This window comes from Hyperolius riggenbachi, chromosome 10 (genome assembly GCF_040937935.1).
Source record: "Hyperolius riggenbachi isolate aHypRig1 chromosome 10, aHypRig1.pri, whole genome shotgun sequence".
NCBI lineage: Eukaryota > Metazoa > Chordata > Amphibia > Anura > Hyperoliidae > Hyperolius > Hyperolius riggenbachi.
In genome coordinates, this window is record NC_090655.1 from 249,181,455 (window position 1) to 249,197,457 (window position 16,003).

The window sequence follows — 16,003 nt, forward strand, 5'->3', positions numbered from 1 at the left end:
TGAATGTACTCATGTACTGTTTTTTATTGTCTATTTATGTTAAATGATGAAACATTACAGTGTAGTCTGGCATGATTCACAATATGGGGAGATTGCATGACAGTGTAGGCAGCAGACAATGGTTGTGATCAGCTTCATGACAGATAGAATAACATGGATGGTGGCTGGTCATAAATATAAAGATTGCATGCGCTTTCCCTGCATGCGGATTTGCATTGACATTGAATCAAACAGCAATGGGCTGGTATGCATGTGATGTGAATTCTGCATGCGGGATAAATGTGCACTATGCGGCATTTTCTTCGCACAAATGTGAACCCTTACTTAAAGGATATCCGAGGCGATAAATAAAATCTATCTTTACCTACCTGGGGCTTCTTCCAAACCCTAGAGGTCACGTGTGTCCCTTGCCGCAGCTCCTGGTGTCCAGCTGGCAGCCTCTGAAGGATCGCTGACCCCCAATGGGTCAGTGTCTTCTGCGCAGGCGGGGGCACGCACCCGCCCAGGGCGAGAGCGCACCCACATCAACGGGAACATACAGGGCCTGTGCAGTACTCTCCTGATAACATACCTCCCAACTTTTTGAGATGAGAAAGAGGGAAGCTTAAGCCATGCCCCTGCCACACCCCTGATCGCACCCCCAGCACACTCCTACTCACTCATACCATACAGATTTCATAAGAAAAATATGTTGTTTTATAATTCAAACCACACTGGTCCACTCTATCCTAGTGCATTTTCCTTCATGTTAACATTTGAAAATAAGAGATATATTAATTTAAAAGATGGGAATAAAGTTTAGATGCAATTAAACACATTTTTCAGTAGAGAAATATATATATTTACATAGAAAGAGGGACAAATGAGGAGGACAGAGGGACAGGGCTTCCAAAGAGGGACTGTCCCTCCGAAAGAGGGACAGTTGGGAGCTATGCGATAATGTGGGTGCTTCTGTATGCGGCACGGGTACGCACGCCCCTGCATGCACAGAAGACGCTGACCCATTGGGGTCAGCAATCGTTAGAGGCTGCCAGCAGGATCCCGGAGCTGCGGCAAGGGACACACGTGACTTCTAGGGGCTGGAAGAAGATTTTATTAATCGCTTTGGATATCCTTTGAAGTCCAAATCCAGGGGCAAGATTTTTTTTACTTGTTTATTAGAACACTATTTCAAATTAATTGTACCTCAAAAATACCTAAAAAGTTTTTACTTAATAAAAAAAAAATCTGGTGCACCAGTTTATAGATACTCACCTTCTCCTTTACAATCTCCAGCTGCTTGTTCACTCTGTTGGCCTGAACCATCCCCCTTCAGTCACATGGCCATACAGAGTCTGTTGCTCTGCTAGCTGAAGCCATGCCCACAGTCAGTCTGTAGGAAGTAGTGATGGGAATTTCGGCTCTTCCCGGAGAATCGGCTCTTCTGAATCGGCTCCCATTAAAGAGCCGGCTCTTACGAATACCACTCTGAATCGGAGGAAAAGCCCTGCCCCCGTCTCCATGACCACTCCAGACTGCTTCGCTGACTGGGGCAATCCCTCCTGCTACTGCTCTGCTCCGCCCCATACACTCCTACAAGCTGCAAGAGAAGGACTACATCTACCAGCATGCCTCAGCACCAGCTGTGTGGGGCGGCTGAGGCATCGGCTCTTTCCAAACTGAGAGCCGGCTCTTGTCGTTCACAGCAAAGAGCCGGCTCTTACAGCCGGCTCGTTCGTGAACGACCCATCACTAGTAGGAAGGGCAAGTGAGTGGGCACTAGAGGTCGCTGTGGAGTCATACTTACCATTTTCTTATAGGCGATATGGGCATTCCAGAACTCCCTCCCCCCTAAATAAAATCATTGCTCAAAACTGTGTATTGTGTTTACTGGGGTTATCTCTTCTGTTCTACTAAACTAGTTTGTAGTTCAGAAACAGGTGACTAACAGGAAGCAATAATAGAGAAAATAAGGGTAGTCAGAGACCTGCAATGCACGTAATGTTTCGTTTTCTGCACAGATCACATGACCACATCGCTGAGGATGGATGAAGACTGGAGTCATGTGGCTGAGAGAATATTAGACCTGACCCTGGAGGTGATCTACCTGCTGACTGGAGAGGTGAGGAGGATTCTGGGAGCGAGTGATGTCACACTTGTCACATTTACTGAAACACTAACATGACATGAGAAGTGAATTCTGGGAGAGTATCCAACAATCATTATAACGGTTTGATTTTACACAGGTTTATGAAGTCGTAAAAAAGACATCTGCTGACCTAAATACACCCATCAGCCATCTCCATAGCCGATACCCGAACGCAGTGCTTCCACTTCACTACCTGACATCCAAGAAAGACTACAAAAAGATTCTAGAGGTCATCTGCAAGATGATGGAGCTGCTGACAGGAAAGGTGAGCAGTGCTGGGAGATTAGGGACATTTAACAATAACAACAAGGAGTGTGTCTCGATGGTGATTGTATTATTTTGTGTGCCAGGTTCCTATAAGGTGTTAGGATGTTGCTGTTTTCCCCATGCAGGAGTGGCAGTATTTACAAGGACACAAGGACCTCTACAAGGACATCATGATGGAGAATCAGCCGCCCCTCACATCACCGGGTAAGAGGAGACTTTCATTTCTTGTAAAGGAAAGAGCAGTACGGAGGGTCCACCTAGATCCCCTCCACATCATCTGATAATACATGGTGACTATGTATTCAGTCAGTGTGTGTGTGTGTGTGTGTGTGTGTGTGTGTGTGTGTGTGTGTGTGTGTGTGTGTGTGTGTGTGTGTGTGTGTGTGTGTGTATGTGTGTATGTTTCCTACAGATGGATCCAGTAACAGAAACCCACCAGAGAGATGTACAAGTCCTCTTTATCACCGAGATTGTCCACAGGAAGATCACACCATCCCCCATCATTACCAGGTAGGTAGAACCAAAGCTTTATTAGTCAGATGAAATACTTTAGGACAGTGTTTCTCAAAGTGGGTGCCGTCACATCCTCCTGCGCTGTGAGCACATTTCAGATGTGCCGCGACAGCACAACATATCTGACTACCTATACTAGAAAATGGGCTATCTAATACTGGGGGAACATCTGGCTATCTGTACTTGGGAGGAGGGGTTGTTTAACTACTTGCCCCACGGCAATTAGCGTGAACGGCTGTCTATGGGGCTAGCAGGAGATTGCGCGCAGGCTGCGCACGCTTCTCCTGCTCGGGGGCGGAGCTCCGCCCCGCCTTCAGTCTCCGAGCGGCGATTGCCGCTCGGGAGACTTAGACGGCGAAACCGCCTTCTAATTGCTTTGTACAGCACTGCGATCTGCAGCAGCGCTGTACGGGGACACCCGTGTGACACGGCTGTCCCCCTGGGACACAGGGAAGCGATCCGCCGTGATAAGCTGAAGCCTATCACAGCCGATCGCACTGATTGGCTGGCGGGGGGAGGGAGGGTAATAAAGTTAATTTTTTTAAAAAAAGCAGGATTTTATCAGAAATAATATAAATAAATATTTATAAAAAAAAAAAAAAAAAACTCGGGGGGGGGGGGGGGGGGGGTGGGAGTCGATCAGTTCCCACCAACAGAGAGCTCTATTGGTGGGGAGAAAAAGGGGGGGGGGGAATCACTTGTGTGCTGAGTTGTACGGCCCTGCAGCTTGGCCTTAAAGCTGCAGTGGCCTATTTAACTAAAAATGGCCTGGTCACTGGAGGGGATTAACACTGCGGTCCTCAAGTGGTTAATACTGGGGGCACATCTGGCTAACTATACTGTAGAGAGGGGCTGCCTAACAGCAATGGCATATCTGGCATGTGAGCACCGCAGCAGCCATGCTCAGATGTGACTTAATACAGTGTCTGTGCCCCGAGCTCTAGCAAGAATCCAGCCACTGCACAGGAACAGCTGCTGTCAAGCCTCCTGTGTGCCAAAGGGGTGCCTTGAAAAATGTCTAAGTAACCAAGGGTGCCTTCACCTGATAACAGTCTGAGAACCACTGCTTTTGGAAATTGTAGTATTCGGTGTTGCTCCATTTTAGTGCTGAGATGCTAAAGATTTTTTTCGTTGTTGCTTAAGGGTGGGGAAATGATTATGAAGATTGCAGTTACAGAGGAGGAAGAAAAAATGGATGTGAGGGGTCATCAGCAGTCTATGGAGGAGGGTGATATGATGAGGACAATTAAAGTGGAAAAAGAAGAGACATATGTGAGGAGTGATCAGCAGTCTATGGAGGAGGGTGACACGATGACAATTAAAAATGAAGAAGAAGAGATGTTTGTGAGGAGTGATGAGCAGACTATGAAGGAGGATAATATGATGAGGGCAATCAAAGAAGAAGAAGAAGAAGAGAGATATGTGAGGCCTGATCATAAGTCTATGGAGGACAGTCAAATGATTGTGACAGTTAAAGAGGAAGAATCTTCTTTAGTTCCCAAAGTAGGTAAGTAGTAAACACAAAACAGAGTCACAGATCTGTTCCTCCCCCAAGAAACCTACAAATATTAAGGATTTTTTAAAACATTACTGTGCCATGAAGAGGGAAGGACGGTGAAAAGTACTATGTAGATAGGAGGATAGTATTAGTATTAACCTTTTTACATTTATTATTGCAAAGTCATTCTAAGAGCAAATTTAGCAGGAGATACTGTACACCAGATGAAAGGCCCATCTCCATTCCTCAGTATAACATCATAGTACCAACAAATGAGGAGGAGATACTGTACACCATATGAAAGGTCCATCTCCATTCCTCAGTATAACATCATAGTACCAACAAATGAGGAGGAGATACTGTACACCATATGAAAGGTCCATCTCCATTCCTCAGTATAACATCACAATACCAACTAATGAGGAGGAGATACTGTACACCATATGAAAGGTCCATCTCCATTCCTCAGTATAACATCATAGCACCAACAAGTGAGGAGATACTGTACATCATATGAAAGGTCCATCTCCATTCCTCAGTATAACATCATAGCACCAACAAATGAGGAGGAGATACTGTACACCATATGAAAGGTCCATCTCCATTCCTCAGTATAACATCATAGTACCAACAAATGAGGAGGGGATACTGTACACCAAATGAAAGTTCCATCTCCATTCCTCAGTATAACATCATAGTACCAACAAATGAGGAGGAGATACTGTACACCATATGAAAGGCCCATCTCCATTCCTCAGTATAACATCATAGTACCAACAAATGAGGAGATACTGTACACCATATGAGAGGCCCATCTCCATTCCTCAGTATAACATCATAGCACTAACAAATGAGGAGGGGATACTGTACACCATATGAAAGGCCCATCTTCATTACTCAGTATAACATCATAGTACCAACAAATGAGGGGGAGATACTGTACACCAGGGCTGCCCAATAGGTCGATCGCGATCTACCGGTAGATCGCGACCGCCTCCTTGGTAGATCGCGGCCTCTTGGCCGCGTCTCGTTAATGTTTGTTGCGGCCAGCAGCTCGTGTTTAACTACTGGCCGCTGGCCAATAGAATGCATGCAGGCGAGGAGAGAGGGAGGAGAGAGGCGGCGCGTCCGCTGCGTCATGGCTGGGGGCGGCGGCGGGCAGCCTGTGTAATGTGCGTGTGTAACGTGCCCGGCGCCGCCCCCAGCCATGACGTAGCGGCCGCGCCGCCTCTCTCTTCGCCGCCGCTTCTCTCCTACATCCCATTGGCCTGCCAGAGTCTCTCCTCGCCGCCTCTTCTCCTCCGCCTGCAGGTACATATACCTGGCTAACCTACACTGGGGGGCCCTATACCTGGCTAACCTACACTGGGGGGCCCTATACCTGGCTAACCTACACTGGGGGGCCCTATACCTGGCTAACCTACACTGGGGGGCCCTATACCTGGGTAACCTACACTGGGGGGCCCTATACCTGGCTAACCTACACTGGGGGGCCCTATACCTGGCTAACCTACACTGGGGGGTCCATATACCTGGCTAACCTACACTGAAGGGACCTATACCTGGCTAACCTACACTGGGGGGCCCTATACCTGGCTAACCTACACTGGGGGGCCCTATACCTGACTAACCTACACTGGGGGGCCCTATACCTGGCTTACCTACACTGGGGGGCCCTATACCTGGCTAACCTACACTGGGGGCACCTATACCTGGCTAACCTACACTGGGGGCCCCTATACCTGGCTAACCTACACTGGGGGCCCCTATACCTGGCTAACCTACACTGGGGGCCCCTATACCTGGCTAACCTACACTGGGGGCCCCTATACCTGGCAAACCTACACTGAGGGCCCATATACCTGGCTAACCTACACTGAGGGCCCATATACCTGGCTAACCTACACTGAGGGCACGCAACCTATGCTGCAGGCACATATACCTGGCTAACCTACGCGGGGGGGGGGGGGGGGGGGGGGGGGCGTGCTTAGCATTTGAGACGTTGGTAGATCTCCTGGCCTCGGCAAATTTAAAAGTAGCTCGCGAGCCGAAAAAGTGTGGGCACCCCTGCTGTACACCATATGAAAGGCCCACCTCCATTCCTCAGTATAACATCATAGCATCAACAAATGAGGAGCAGATACTGTACACCATATGAAAGGCCCACCTCCATTCCTCAGTATAACATCATAGCATCAACAAATGAGGAGCAGATACTGTACATCATATGAAAGGCCCACCTCCATTCCTCAGTATAACATCACAGCACCAACAAATGAGGAGGCGGTACTGCACACCATATGAAAGGTCCATCTCCATTCCTCAGTATAACATCATAGCACCAACAAATGAGGAGGAGATACTGTGCACCATATGAAAGGCCCATCTCCATTCCTCAGTATAACATCATAGTACCAACAAATGAGAAGGAGATACTGTACACCATATGAAAGGCCTATCTCCATTCCTCAGTATAACATCACAGAGCCAACAAATGAGGAGGGGATACTGTACACCGTATGAAAGGCCCATCTCCATTCCTCAGTATAACATCATAGCACCAACAAATGAGGAGGAGATACTGTACACCATATGAAAGGCCCATCTCGATTCCTCAGTATAACATCATAGTACCAACAAATGAGAAGGAGATACTGTACACCATATGAAAGGCTTATCTCCATTCCTCAGTATTACATCACAGCACCAACAAATGAGGAGGGGATATTGTGTACATCATCATACCGTGTTTCCTTCAAAAGATGTGCTAGGTCTTATTTTTGGGGAGGTCTTATATATTGTTAGGGTAGCAAGATCCGCATTCCCCTACTGCCATTTTACCTCCTGATGACCCCCCTCCTCCTCCATAAAGACGCATCCCTGCTCTCCACAGCCCGACATATCAGTAATTCAAACCGCAGGACAGAGGTAAACTGCTGTTTCCGCCACCGCTGCTTTATTTCCTGCTGGCCTCGTTCTCTATTGCCCACCGTCCTAATTCAAACCGCTGATCAGTGGTAAACTGTGGTGAAGGCAGCTTGTTACACTGTAACAGCACTTCCGTGTGCAGGAAGTAAACAAAGATGTCACTTCCTGTTCATGGAAGCGCTGTTACAGTGTCACTAGCTGCCTTAGGCGTAATTGACCGCTGATCAGCAGTTTGAAGTATGATAGCGGCAATGGAGAACAGGGCCAGCAGGCGATAAAGTAGCGGTGGGGGAATCATCAGCAGTTTACCGATGCCCTGCGGTTTGAATTACCGGTGTGTCATCAGGCAGCGGTGAGCAGGGATACGACTTTTTGGAGGAGGAGGAGGGGGTCAGCAGGAGGTAAAGTGGTGGTGGGGGAAGGGGGGGGGGCAGATGTACGGGACTTGCACAGCCTCTGGGGCGTATTTTAGGGGTATGTCTTATATTTCGAGCATGCTTGAAATATGGGATAGATTTTATTTTAAGGGGATGTCCTACTTTCGGGGAAACGCGGTAGCTCCAACAAATGAGGAGGAGATACTGTACACCATATGAAAGGTCCATCTCCATTTCTCAGCATAACATCATAGCTCCAACAAATGAGGAGGAGATACTGTACACCATATGAAAGGTCCATCTCCATTCCTCAGTATAACATCATAGTACCAACAAATGAGGAGGAAATACTGTACACCATATGAAAGGTCCATCTCCATTCCTCAGTATAACATCATAGTACCAACAAATGAGGAGGAGATACTGTACACCATATGAAAGGCTTATTTCCATTCCTCAGTATAACATCATAGTACCAACAAATGAGGAGGAGATACTGTACACCATATGAAAGGTCCATCTCCATTCCTCAGTATAACATCATAGCACCAACAAATGAGGAGGAGATACTGTACACCATGTGAAAGGTCCATCTCCATTCCTCAGTATAACATCATAGCACCAACAAATGAGGAGGAGATACTGTACACCATATGAAAGGCTTATCTCCATTCCTCAGTATAACATCATAGTACCAACAAATGAGGAGGAGATACTGTACACCATATGAAAGGTCCATCTCCATTCCTCAGTATTACATCATAGCACCAACAAATGAGGAGGAGATACTGTACACCATATGAAAGGTCCATCTCCATTCCTCAGTATTACATCATAGCACCAACAAATGAGGAGGAGATACTGTACACCATATGAAAGGCCCATCTCCATTCCTCAGTATAACATCATAGTGCCAACAAATGAGGAGGAGATACTGTACACCATATGAAAGGTCCATCTCCATTCCTCAGTATTACATCATAGCACCAACAAATGAGGAGGAGATACTGTACACCATATGAAAGGCCCATCTGTATTCCTTAGTATAACATCATAGTACCAACAAATGAGGAGGAGATACTGTACACCATATGAACGGTCCATATCCATTCCTCAGTATAACATCATAGTACTAACAAATGAGGAGGAGATACTGTACACCATATGAAAGGCCCATCTCCATTCCTCAGTATATCATCATAGTACCAACAAAGGAGGAGGAGATACTGTACACCATATGATAGGTCATCTCCATTCCTCAGTATAACATCATAGTACCAACAAATGAGGAGGAGATACTGTACACCACATGAAAGGCCCATCTCCATTCCTCAGTATAGCATCATAGTAGCAACAAATAAGGAGGAGATACTGTACACCATATGAAAGGCCCATCTCCATTCCTCAGTATATCATAGTAGCAACAAATGAGGAGGAGATACTGTACACCATATGAAAGGCCCATCTGTATTCCTCAGTATAACATCATAGCACCAACAAATGAGGGGGGGGGTGATACTGTACCCCATATGATCCATTTCTGTTGACCTAGGGGTAGAAGTTTAGTCAATCAGAGCATCTAACTATTGGTTAGTTAACCAGCTCCAGGCCAAGTGACGGGCAGCAATATTTGACTGCATTCCTTTCTCTTTTTGGGTTTGTTAAAATTTGCATGTTCTGCTTATCACTACTTATAGTCACTGTTAGCGTGAACATGTGGACTGTTTTTGTTTAATAATGTTATTGTTTAATAATGTTACTAATAGATTTATTTACTGTATTTATTGTATTTATAAAGCGCCAACATATTACGCAGCGCTGGACATTACTTTAGGTTACAGACAATATTTAGGGGTGACATACAGCAATATGACAATACAGGAATACAAGAAAAACCAGATCACACAGCACAGTATGAGTACAAGGTAATGCTTAGTCAGTCACTGGAGGGGAGCATGGAGATTAGGCCGAGTTCACTCAGATGCATAGCATGGGTGCACAGTAATGGAGGTGCATGATCAGGTAGGACACAAAAGGAGGAGGATCAGGGAAATGAAGAATATTTCCTTAATATACTGTACATCATTTTCATATTCTACCATCTTGTCCCACTCAACATTAGATCAGATTCTGACATGAATGCTTGGTGCTGGCTATGTAGGTGGCGATTTGATGCTGCGGAGTCCCCCTCCCCCACACTACTGCTGAATGGCCTAATTTTCTACTAAATTTTTTTCTGGCCTTTATGTTTTTATTAAATTTAAAGGACAACTAATTAGAAAAAAATGTAAATTTAAACTACTTTCATAACACAGGTACATTTTCCCAAGTAAAATTCACTTTAAATTACCTTTTTTTCTATGTCACTGTCACTTACAGTGGGTAGTGAAAAAAAATCTGATAGATCTGTCATGTTTTGGACTAATCCATCCCCTCATGGGGATTCTTTATTTTCAAAAGCACTTACTGGACAGCAGTTGCTCAGTCCAACTACCAAAATAGTGCACATATGAGTAGGCATGCTGGTTGATAGCTCTGTATAGATTGTTTCCAGGGTATGCTTTTATAAAGATTAAAGTAATACTGAGAATCGTCCATGAAGAGATGGACTAGTCCAAAACCTGACAAATCTGTCAGCTTTTTACTGCCTATTGTAACATTGTAGCAACATAGGAAAAAAGTTATTTATAGTGCATTTTATATCTTTGTATTTTAAATTTTACAATTTCTGCAGTGGTTGTCCTGTAACTTTAATAAAAGCATCAAATCCAGACAATGTTTAGTAAAAATGAGTGCCCTCTTTGATCTGTGAGTGATTGCTTTATTGATCAAATATTGATTAGGAATAGTGGTCCTTTCATGTCTTATTTGTTCACTGTATTGTATAGTGTGTAGTTCCTTTTATATACACGACCACCAAATAAAGAACATAATAAATAAATGCACTTTAACCCCTTTTCTGTTTGGCCCCTGATAGGTGGACATGATGTCGGGAACACCTCAGAGGAAATTGTTATTTTATTTCCAGTTTATGATTTAGAAGGTAATGACATCACACAACATTCTCCAGGAGGAAACATTACTAATCTTCACCATGTGGATAAGTCAGTGGGTTGTTCTAAGCATGAGAAACAGACCATGGGACATCCTGAGGAGCAGAAGAAGGGGGTTTCTGAGGAACATAACATAGGGCTTCCTGAGGAGCAGATGAAAGGGCATCTGCAGGAGCAGAAATGGATTCCTGAGGAACTGAATATGGGACCTCTTGAGGAGCAGAAGCAGAATCTGGAGGAGCAGGGACATCCTAATGAAAAGAAAAATGTTGAATTCAATCTCAAGAGGAATTCTGAGGAGCAGAAGAAGGACCATCTTCAGGAGCAGAATATGGGGCATTCTAAGGAACAGAAGAATGTTGAGGAACTCAACCTCAAGAGGAATCCTGAGGAGCAGAAGAAGGGGTATCATGAGGAGCAGAATATGGGGCATCCTAAGGAACAGAAAAAGTGTAATCCCAAGAAAAGGCATCTTGAGGAGCAAAAGACGATAGAGGAACAGAAGAAGGAAATTCTTGAGAAGAAGAAAAAGAGGATTCTGGAGGAGGAGAAGGAGTATGAAGAGGAACAGAAAACTGGGCACCTTGAGGAACAAAATATGGAGCATTTTGGGGATCAGAGTCTTCTTGAGGAACAGAATACGGGGCTTCCCGATGAACAGAAGATGCCTCCATTTTCTTGTCCAGAGTGCGGGAAAGGATTCACTCGTAAAGATGGACTTCGTAAACACCAGGTCTATCACACAGGCGAACGCGCTTTTTCCTGTTCTGATTGTGGAAAAAGCTTCATTCAGAAAGCTCACCTTCATAGACACCGGAAGACTCACACAGGGGAGCGTCCTTTTCCTTGCTCAGAGTGTGGAAAGTGTTTCCGTCGGAAAGGAGACCTTGATGCACACCAGGCGATTCACACGGGTCTGCTGCTCTTTTCATGTTCAGAGTGTGGGAAAAGTTTCAGTCGGAAAAGCGTCCTGGCCACACACCAGAGGATTCACACCGGCGAGCGACCATACCCGTGTTCAGAGTGTGGGGAAACCTTCCCTCAGAAGCGATGCCTTGTGATGCACCAGATTATTCACAATGGCCAGCAAGTCCTCTCATTTCCATGAAACGCTGGTGCTGGCGCGGGCATTTTTGTGGTATTGCCAGCACATGCATTTTCCTGTGTTTCGCAGGTTGTAGAGTATGTGAACTGCTATAGGGCACCATTTTTTTAAATATATTTATTCAACACAACATAGTTTTGTGAAAAGAAAAATACACTGCTGTTTTAATTAAACAGAGAAGGAAATGACTTGCTGCACCATTCCATAGATCCCCCAGATCTTCTTTAGCAATCACATACTACCTGCTCATTCCTGTAACGATCGGTGTAACACAGAGAGGGTCTGATTACCGGTGATCTGCAATATCACCGAGAATGCAGAATATACCCGATTATTGATGATCTGCAGTATCACCGATAATCAGATATATCTTCTAACCTCTGGACACCTGAGAGATGAGAGTGTTTGGTGTAACAGTAATACTTTGAGGAAAGCACCTGTAAGATAGGTGCTAGACAGTAAGAGCAACGGCTATGGATCAGATTCCTTCCACAGGTCTGGTGCTCCCCAAGGGGCGGAGCCAGACCGAGACAGTGGGAAGGACAGAGCGTGAGTGACACCAATGGTGCAGTGTCACTGACAGGAAGTGAACTATCTCCAAACTGGGAAGATAGTTCTCGAGGTCGGACAGGCCAGGTCGGCGCAGATAGACAGATCAGATACAGAGACAGGAGACAGATGCAGATTCCAGAGACTAGCCGAGTTCAGCAACAGAGTATCAGAAAGACAAGGTAAAAAATCAGAGATCTGAAGAATGGTCAGGAAAGCAGAAGGTCATAACAAATAATCAACAATGCCTAAGCTTGAGTGTGAGCTCCAAGATTATCACACTCCAGGAACTAGACTAGAATATAACAATAATACAGATGGTACTGAATTCCTGAACTAAGGTGTGAGTTCCTTGGCCATCAACACCTTGGAAACTGAACTAGAGTATAATACAAATAATAACAGATTTCCTAGACTAAGGTGTGAGATCCTTGGCCATCAACACCTTGGAAACCGATCTAAAGAACACAGATACTGACAAGGTCTGAGTGCTACCACGTAGTGATCGCAACGCCAGACACCAGATGAATGACCAGCACCCAGTATATATACACTGGCGCTCTCCAGCGCCTCCCCTAAGTGCTGGACCAATGAAGGTTGCTGGAATTGTCAGCTGACCGGCTTGGTCAGCTGACCCCCTTCTGACTGCCATAAAGGCCCTACCTCTCTGCGCGCGCGCGCGTCCTCCTAAACCAATGTGGACTATCAGTCCCAGCCACACCAGTCAAGCGTTGTAATGTTTCTGCCGTGTTGGATGCGGAATCCGCCGCACCGCTATCTGTGCGTGCGGCGCTTTCTCCGCATTCCGCATTACAGAGAGGAGCAGGCCTATGCGACCAACTTGCCGCATTGGACGCGGAATCCGCCGCCCTGTTGTTAGAGCTTGCGGCGGTTTCTCTGTGCTCCGACTGCGCGCCAGCTGGCATGTTGAACGCGGAGTCAGCCGCCTCACCTTGAGTATTGGCGGTGGCTTTTCCGCGTTTTCTCACAATTCCCCATTGGTCTGAAGCTACACTTCCCTACTAAAGACTGACAGCGTAGATGGTGTATCAGTGCTAAGGGAGGGGTGACTGCAGCTAGGAGCAGCCATTCTAGCCTTAGGACTGAAGGGGGTTGTGATGTCTGGGAGTAGAGCTGGCAGCTGGAGGTCAGTGAGGAGGAGATACGGATCTATGCATTGATGCATCAACTACTTTCCTGTTTTGTTCTGCAAAATGGACAACATGTTTTACAAAACAATTTTATTCATTATACATTTAATGATATAAAGGAAATGCTGACCAAGTCACCAGATTGGCGATCAGTTAAAGAGACACTGAAGCAGAAAAAAATGATGATATAATGATTTGTATGTGTAGTACAGCTAAGAAATAAAACATTAGGAGCAGAGACATAAGACTAATATTGTTTCCATTACAGGAAGAGTTAAGAAACTCCAGTTGTTATCTATGCAAAAGAGCCATTGAGTTTCTGAAGCTTATTGTCTCAAGTGTCTTGCACTGTTGTTTTATTTCCTGCAGAGCACAGTTCTCTGGCCTGCTCTGTAAAATCATTTAGAATGCTGAGTAGTGTGTAAACTACAAATATTAGAGAATGATGCATTGTTATAAAAACGATATATAAAAACGATATAACGATATAACTGAAAATAAAAAATAAAAATATGAGAATATTTTCTTTGCTACTAATGTTCTAGTAATTATCCGTAGTACACGACCAATTCATTATATCATCATTTTTTTTTTTCCGCTTTAGTGTCTCTTGGTACACACATCCAATTTTTATTGGCAAATGATTGGCTTTTTTTTTTTTTTTTTTTAGATTAGTGGGTTTTTAAAATGATTATTTTGTACAAAATAAAGTTTAAACTACTTCCCGGGTCTACCTTGTGCTAGGGGGGTGGCGACACACTAGAAGCCAGACTTTGGGAAATCCTGAGGGTAGCGAGTAAGTGGGTATCCTGAATAATTTTCTGCATTCTCCTATATGTCACTACAGGGCCTCTTTAAAAGCGGGCTGTACACCTTGTTCCACATTTTTAAACTGATAACTTCCATTTGTTTGCAATAAATTGTGTAGAAAATGTATATAAAATTATTGTGACAACATTCCATGGTATCAGAGCCAGCTGCTGCTATATGGATGTGATGGATGTCTGGACATGACAGGTCATGCTGGGAGAAATCTCCCATCATCCATCACTCTTCCCTGGACTGGAAGCTGGATGAAGAAATGTTATATAAAGTTTCTGGAAACCATGGCAACTGTATGTTTATCCTTGTATGTGGTTTATGACCTACATGTTGTAATAAAGCTCTGAAGTTTTAATACTTTGTGTTATTCATACCATTGGTAAGAGTTTCTGTCAACTCACTGTCCTTAATGCACACTATATTAATCTCCTTAGCTGTAACCCCAAGTTAGCTCAGAGCGGTAATCCCGAGCCTGACTTAGGGTAGCCCCCGGGAGGCATATGCAGAGCCTGTGCGCATCCCCTGGGATCCAGATGCTGGCAGCCATTCTTCTTCTGGTTCTTGGAGGCTCGCAATCTCATTATATGGGTAGAGTGCCACCCGGTGGACGTAGGGAGAATTGCAGTGCTGGATCCAGGGGAGATGAGTAACAGGCAGGTCTAGCTAGCGGTACTAAGATTTTTTTGCTGCTTTTAGGGTCTAAAAGCTTGTGAGAACATTGCACCGCTTTTAGACCCTAAAATCTGGAAGTAATTAACTAGCTCTGTAACTTGCCTCAAACTCAAATTCGCAGTCAGTAGGGTTGATGCACAAAACATTGGTAATACTGCGGGGCACACACAGCTCACAGCAATATTTCCTTCACTTCCACCTGCAGTACTGTAGTACGCTATTGGCGTGACTCGCTAGTGTGACCGTCGCTACGGTAGTGTGTGTTACTGATGAGCATCACTGTTAGTAACGCGTGTTACCATAGCAACGATCATATTACTCAAGTACCCCGAGTCAAGCTTATAGCGTTACATCTGGTACTGCAGACGGAAGTAAAGGTATTATTTGTGCACTTTAGTATTACCAATGTTTTGTGCATCAACCGTATCGGCTCTTATTTAAATAACTTTCTCCTACGTTTTCTCCTAGGAGATAATTTTTCATTTTCATCCTTGCAGAAGTTTGCAATTGAAAAAGCCTCAAAAACTCAGTGAAAAGGTACTGTTAAAATTGAAATGCAATGCAACAGTCCTCCCACAGGTAGGAGGGATATCTGCTGGTATGCTGGCCCTACCTAGGCATAGAACACCCCCAGCAATGGGATCGCGGTAGGGGCGCGGGTGTGGCTGTAATGTGTATGCGCAGTATGCATTGACTGAGGATGACTGAAGGAATTACCAGAATTGTAATGTAAGCTGCTGACATATTTCTGGCTATGAAAACAACCAAAGGGTGGAAGAGAAAACTCCCATTCTGCAGGACAAAGCTGCTGCATGCGCAAGTACAGCTGTGTCAGTTATGCGTACGCAGTGACTGAGTCCATGCCGTGCATAATTACAACTGTGTTTTAGATATACAGTATAGATGACCAATGGGACAGTTTATGGTGATCTCTTACCTT

General features: G+C 45.0%; 1 protein-coding gene across 1 annotated transcript in view; it reads left to right on the plus strand.

The window, feature by feature from the left end:
- LOC137537065 (uncharacterized) overlaps positions 1 to 16,003 on the plus strand; it is a 338,736-nt gene that overhangs the window by 205,672 nt on the left and 117,061 nt on the right. The window contains exons 27-32 of the mRNA XM_068259210.1: positions 2,001 to 2,101; positions 2,226 to 2,393; positions 2,521 to 2,599; positions 2,808 to 2,905; positions 4,052 to 4,415; positions 10,689 to 11,863. Of these exons, the coding sequence (XP_068115311.1) occupies positions 2,001 to 2,101; positions 2,226 to 2,393; positions 2,521 to 2,599; positions 2,808 to 2,905; positions 4,052 to 4,415; positions 10,689 to 11,863 (1,985 nt within the window). The remainder of the gene's footprint in view (positions 1 to 2,000; positions 2,102 to 2,225; positions 2,394 to 2,520; positions 2,600 to 2,807; positions 2,906 to 4,051; positions 4,416 to 10,688; positions 11,864 to 16,003) is intronic.